The 5,617-nt window shown below is 33.8% G+C and overlaps 1 protein-coding gene across 2 annotated transcripts; it reads left to right on the top strand.

Moving 5' to 3' along the window:
- Positions 1-1,308: 1,308 nt before the first annotated feature.
- Positions 1,309-5,617, top strand: LOC110634892 (uncharacterized). Of its 2 annotated transcripts, none has more exons than XM_058148774.1 (8): positions 1,309-1,725; positions 1,808-1,899; positions 2,597-2,708; positions 2,983-3,111; positions 3,449-3,567; positions 4,399-4,510; positions 4,959-5,048; positions 5,384-5,617. In XM_058148774.1, the coding sequence occupies exons 1-7, from the start codon at positions 1,438-1,440 to the stop codon at positions 5,031-5,033; spliced, it is 927 nt and encodes a 308-aa protein (XP_058004757.1). In that variant the 5' UTR covers positions 1,309-1,437; the 3' UTR covers positions 5,034-5,048; positions 5,384-5,617. The 2 variants fall into 2 exon arrangements, with proteins under 2 accessions (XP_058004757.1, XP_058004758.1); XM_058148775.1 differs by having other exon boundaries at positions 2,597-2,666.

Genomic DNA, 5,617 nt, shown 5'->3' on the forward strand with positions numbered 1-5,617 from the left:
AGTGCTTCCTTTACTTCAAAACATCTAATCCTTCTAGTATAATTCACATTCTTTTCTATTGTTCTATAATCTATATTTACGCTATTATCATTTTGACTATTATTAAAGAGATCATTAAAATAATTTCTCCATCTTTCTTTAATGTCCTCATCTTTCATCAACACTTTTCCTTCTTTATCCTTAATGCACCTAACTTGATTGAGATCTTGACATTTCATTTCTCTCCTTCTTGCTAATCTATAAATATCTTTCTCCCCTTCTTTAGTTTCAAGTTTCTCATATAACTTTTCAAAGGCCTGTGCTCTTGCTTGACTGATTGCCTTTTTTGCCTCTTTCTTTGCTATCTTGTACTGTTCATATGCCTCATTATTATCACATTTAGGTAATTTCTTATACCATTCCCTTTTTCTCTTCACTGCCTTTTGTACTTCCTCATTTCACCACTATCTCTCTTTTGAGGGTGGTCCATGTCCTTTAGACTCTCCAAGTACTTTTCTAACTACTTCTCTAATCTTTAATGCCATCTGTATCCATATATCATTGGCCTCCATATCCAGCTTCCATACTTCAGACTCGAGAAGCTCATTTTTGAACTTCATCTGCTTTACTCCTTTGAACTCCCACCACTTTGTTCGAGCTACACTATTTCTTCTGACCTTACTTGAATTGTTCCTAAACTTGACATCCAAGACCACCAACCGATGTTGACTTGTTAAAGCCTCTCCTACAATGACCTTGCAATCCTTGCATAGAGCTCTGCTTGTCTTCCTAGTTAAGAGGAAGTCCATTTGGCTTCTATATTGCCCACTTTTGAAAGTCATTAAATGTGACTCTCTTTTTATAAAGTAGGTATTTGCTAGAAAAATTATTTTTAATAGAAAAAATATAAAAATATGCATAAAAATTTAAATGGAAATACTTAAACAATTTTTAAAAATATCAATTCATATTTATTTTTCACTTAGCAAATTTTTTATTTTCATTTAAAAATATAATTTTTAAAATATTTTGTTTCCAAAATATAGGATTAATCAATTAATTTTATTAAAATAAATTATTAAATAATAGTAATTTTCAAAATATAAAAATTAATTAATTAATTTTATAAAAAAAGATTAAATATTAATTTGATAGACATTAAATATAAAAAATAAAATATAAATAATAATTTTTTATTTTTTATAAAATAAAAAATTATTCATTAATTATTTTTTATCATTCAATAATTTAATTTTATAAAATAAAATAATCATAGCATTGTTCTTTGTGCGGGTAGTTTCGCTTGTAATTGCTAAATTGGATTTTGCTTGGAAGCATCGGCAGGGCATCCGATTCCGCCTTTATACGCCAATACGTTTCCACTTGCATGCTGACTTCTGAGCTTTCATTCCCCGGAATCAGCACAGGCACGGGCACCAGGTCTCGATCTCTCTTTCAATGGCGAACTACAACCCCGATTTTAATAATACTTTTCTTTTTCCCTCTACATCAATCGCTTATTCTCCATTTTCTTCTTCTTCTTCTTCTTCTCTACCATCGTATTATCCTTCTTCTCCTAGTGAAACTTCTGCTTCTCAATCTTCTTCAAGTCTTCCCCTACTACCTTCCCAACCTTCTTCAAGTTCTGTCCATCCTTATGCTGCTGCTGCTCCCGCGCCTGTCTCTTCCGCTGCCTCCGCCGATGATGGAGCGTTTGGAGCTACCAATATTGCCAAGTCTCCACAGGTACGCCATATAATACTCTTAATTAATTTCACAGTACTAATCAGACTTCTTATATATATAATTTTTCTTTTTTCCTGTGAAGGATATTGCTCCAGGTGCAGAACCTGATATAGATTTGCGTGATTGGAGAGTTCACTTGCAGCCTGATTCACGACAACGAATTGTCGATAAGATGTAAGTGTTCTTTTGTATTATAGGGGACTAAAAAAAATCTTAACCCACATTAAGTGACTTTCTTTGCAGAATTTAATAGCTATACACTGTGCCCATGGTTAGACTCTCTTTCTAACTAGGAGTGCTTGTAGTAAAGTTCCTTGATGTGTTTCCAAAATTGAACTTTATTAACTCATGTTTGTCAACAATTAAAATTTATACTATGCATAAAACTGCCAAGGTAAAACTAACTTCAATTGAACTCAGTTTGTCAATTTCATATCATAAATCACTCTCTTGAAATGAGTTTTGAAAATGAAAAATGAAAAAGAAGAAAGCTCATGTGCAACCATCTCCGTTAAATTGAATATAAACAGTTGATGTCCAAGTTTATTTAAAAAAAAAAAAAGAGTTGATATCCAAATTCACAAATGCGATTTAATAAAAATAAAAGCCATCTTTTTTTTTTTGAAGTAATAAAAATCATGTATTTAATTTCTTGAGAGGATCATAATTTTGCTACTTCAGTTTCCTAACCCCCTGCCCCCAAAAGAGAGGGCAAAGGCATTGACTATTGACTATTCAAGTTTGAATCTATTTTGTCATTTTGATGGCTTGATTTTGACTCTGTTAGTGTGGTTTACCAATTGGAAATTTTATTCTGCTGCTACTTCAATCTCGATTCCTGGTCAATAACTATTAATCTGATGTGTAACAGAGCAAAGACACTAAAGAGACATCTGCCATTTTCTAGTGAAGAGGGACTGCTAGAACGGAAGAAAATTGCTGTAAGGTTTGAGGAAGAGATTTATGATGCTGCCACAAGTCAGGTTATTGGTCGCACCAAATAGATATAGATGTGTGCACGTGCATGCTTGTTTGCATAAGTATGCAACATGTGAATCATTGGGTTGTTGATTTTATTAAATATTTATTTATGAGAATATTTTTCTTTGAAATGGGCCAAATGGTAAAAGTTCTGATCAAACATTAAACATTAAGCATAATGCCTTTTCTTGTTCCCACCCCATTTTATATGTCTGTGTGTGTGTTTCCATTGATCGTCATGAGATATAATCTTTCTTCTCATTATCTCAATTTCAGTCTGATTATCTTCGGAAAACTAGTTTGAAGATGCTTAAAATGGATATGGAGACCATTGCTCAAGATGATGTGGCCAATTCAGCGCAATCCAACTCTAGTGTCTGTAGCAATGAACTCCAGGTGCAGGAGGTAATAACACGAACGATGGTATTTTTAATTATCAACCCATTCCATTGCTGTCCCCACTTTTTGTGCTTATGGACTTCAATGGCTGGTGATCCCTAGTTATTCGAAAATTGCATTCTGTTTTAATTTTAAAGCAAATCATTTCCATATGCCAAAAACAGAGGTTTGATCTTGATGAAGAGGAACTTTGTCAATTTATGGGTTTTTTCAAATTTGAAGGATTGGTTTTGATGTTTGTATTGTCACTTCTGGAAAAAGTTTTTGGCTTGTGAGTTGAAGTAAAGGACTTGCTTTTTTTGTGTTATTAATTTATTTTTTAAAATTTTTCTGCGAAGTGTAGAATCTGATGGATTCCAGCAATTCGAGGTATACTGCTCCAGGTGGAGAACCTGCCATAGATATGTGTGATTGGAGAGTTCACTTGCAGCATGACTCGCGACAAAATATTGTCAACAGGATGTAAGTGTTCTTTTGTATTGTAGGGAACTAAAGAGAGGAAAATGTATGTATATGCTTCTACTTATTGCATTTGGGAGATTCAAGTTTGATGTGCCTTAGTAGTTGTGATGAAATAATAATTTACTCCCTACCAAACTGAAAAAATTTTAAAGTAAAGTTAAAAGGGAAAAATTCGATTGTGGTGTTACAAAATTATGCAGATATATAGCAAGTGAAGTCAAGCCTGAACAGCCAGTGGCAGTTAATAGAAAAACTGTGAGCATTGCTCATCTAAGCTAGCTAGGGGTAACTAGTTAGTACTGGTATTGCAAATTTGGAATCCTTCCATGTTCTTGAGAAGCATTACGTGGTTATGGAATCCTATCTTGTTGTTTGAAGATCAAGTTTTAAGATTTTATAATATACCACTCTTTTGAAATCATACAAAAAACCTCCCATGGAAAACTGCATTCATTAAATTGAACCTTGGTTCAACTGTCAATTTCCATAGCATTAACACTCTCTTAAAATGAGGAAATAGAGGGGGGAAAAGAAACTCATGTAAAACCATCTTCATCAAATTGAACCTAAACTGTCGATTTTCAAACCAACCGATGAGATTGAATAAAAATGATAATCACATTCTTAATCACTAGGAGGATTTTCATTTTGCTACTTCGGTTTCCTAATTCCCTACCACCAAAAAGAGAGGGCAAAGGTATTGAATATTCAAGTATGAATGTATTTAGTGATTTTGATGGCTTGATTTTGACTTATCAGTGTGATTTACCAATTGGAAATTTTATTGTCCTACTGTGGCTGATCAATAACTATTAATCTGATGTGTAACAGAATAGGGACACTAAAGAGGCATCTGCCATTTTCTGGTGAAGAGGGACTGCTAGAACTGAAGAAAATTGCTGAAAGGTTTGAGGAAAAGATTTATGTGTCTGCCATCAGCCAGGTATTTCCTCAGTGCTTCAGTTCAATGATTTTGATGATTTATACAATCTGCACATGCACACACCAAACAGATATAGGTGTGTGCACGTGCATTCTCATGCATACCTGTGTGCATGCGTATACAATATGTGAATCATTGGGTTATTAATCTTACTTAATATTCAAAAGTTATGATCAAATGTGGAAAGTGTAAAAGGAATAAAAAAGAATTGCTTGGCATCTCCAGGAAAGATTCTAGATGGAATGCATGGATGCTTGGCCTCTTTTCACCGAAAAGATGCTAATATTAAAAAATTATGCTGCTTTTTCTTGGTCCAACCCCACATCCTTGTCTTTGTGTGTGTGTGTGTGTGTTTGCACCAACTCATCATGAAATATATATATATATATATATATATATATATATATATATATATTTTTTTTTTTTTTTTTTTTTTTCCCAATTTCAGTCTGACTATCTTCGGAAAATAAGTTTGAAGATGCTTACAATGGAGAGCAAGGCTGAAAAACAGCGTTCCAATTAACCCCTGGTTCAGGAGGTAAGAACATGAAAGAGCATTGTATTTTTACGTTTCAATCCATTCAATTGCAGTCGCCACTTTTTGTGCTTTTGTACTTCAATGGTGGATGGCTGGATTGGTTTTATGAGAATAGCAGTATGGCCAGCATATCTTGCTGCAGAAATTATCAGAGTATTATGGTTCAGGACTTGCTGCCAATTTGAGCCGTCATGAAGTAGAACTAGAAGTTGATGTATCTAAACTGTTCTAATCTTGATCAGTTGATGAATCTTTCTTCTTGATTCTCTACTCTCTCTCTTTCTCTCTTCTTTCGCTCTCTTCTAATTTTCACTTTTTTGTATAATTGATGTCAGAGGCAGTGAATCCTCGGCCAAGGCTATAGGAACAAGGTCTCAGGATTGGAAGAAGGAAGTTTCTCAGATGGCATTTTACATTAGCGGAGTTTGTTGAGCTGTTGTGTGTGTGGAAATAATCAAATCTGTTGTATCTGTTTGTAATACATTAGCTATATTACTCTGTAAGAGATTTAAACTGTTGTAATGTTGATCAGATGATGAATAATAACCGTCTTCCTTCTTGATTCTCTA

This window comes from Hevea brasiliensis, chromosome 6 (assembly GCF_030052815.1).
Source record: "Hevea brasiliensis isolate MT/VB/25A 57/8 chromosome 6, ASM3005281v1, whole genome shotgun sequence".
In the NCBI taxonomy this organism is placed as follows: Eukaryota; Viridiplantae; Streptophyta; class Magnoliopsida; order Malpighiales; family Euphorbiaceae; genus Hevea; species Hevea brasiliensis.

Coding starts and splice junctions, on each gene's coding strand:
- LOC110634892 (XM_058148774.1), top strand. CDS start 1,438: ATGGCGAACTACAACCCCGATTTTAATAATACTTTTCTTTTTCCCTCT. Junction 1,726..1,807: donor ATATTGCCAAGTCTCCACAG/GTACGCCATATA, acceptor TTTCCTGTGAAG/GATATTGCTCCAGGTGCAGA. Junction 3,568..4,398: donor CAAAATATTGTCAACAGGAT/GTAAGTGTTCTT, acceptor GATGTGTAACAG/AATAGGGACACTAAAGAGGC.